Source organism: Eimeria mitis, genomic scaffold, assembly GCF_000499745.2.
Source record: "Eimeria mitis Houghton genomic scaffold, Emh_scaff5191, whole genome shotgun sequence".
NCBI classification, from domain to species: Eukaryota; Apicomplexa; class Conoidasida; order Eucoccidiorida; family Eimeriidae; genus Eimeria; species Eimeria mitis.
Genome location: NW_013573482.1, coordinates 3674 through 3888, shown reverse-complemented (window position 1 = coordinate 3888; position 215 = coordinate 3674). Strand labels below are relative to the sequence as shown.

At 60.9% G+C, this 215-nt stretch overlaps 1 protein-coding gene across 1 annotated transcript in view; it reads left to right on the top strand.

Annotated features, from left to right (window-relative positions):
• Positions 1-40: 40 nt before the first annotated feature.
• Positions 41-215, top strand: part of EMH_0080440 (uncharacterized protein) — a gene marked incomplete at both ends in the record, with an annotated part of 3748 nt that continues 3573 nt past the window's right edge. The window contains one exon of the mRNA XM_013500251.1: positions 41-201. Within this exon, the coding sequence (XP_013355705.1) occupies positions 41-201 (161 nt within the window). The remainder of the gene's footprint in view (positions 202-215) is intronic.

The following is a 215-nucleotide window of genomic DNA, read 5'->3' as shown; positions in this document are numbered from 1 at the left end:
GTCTTGTGTTTGCTGCTCCCCCTCAGATCATTCACGCGACATGCCCAGCTGCTACACAGCAGCAGCAGCAGCAGCAGGAGCAGCAGCAGCAGCAGCAACTGCTGCTGCTCCTGCTGCTGCTGCTGCTGGTAGAGTTGCTGCTGGATCGAGGAGAGGGGAGATGAGGAGGGCGTTCGCTCGCAGCTGTTCTGCTGCACCGCGGTGTACATACACCC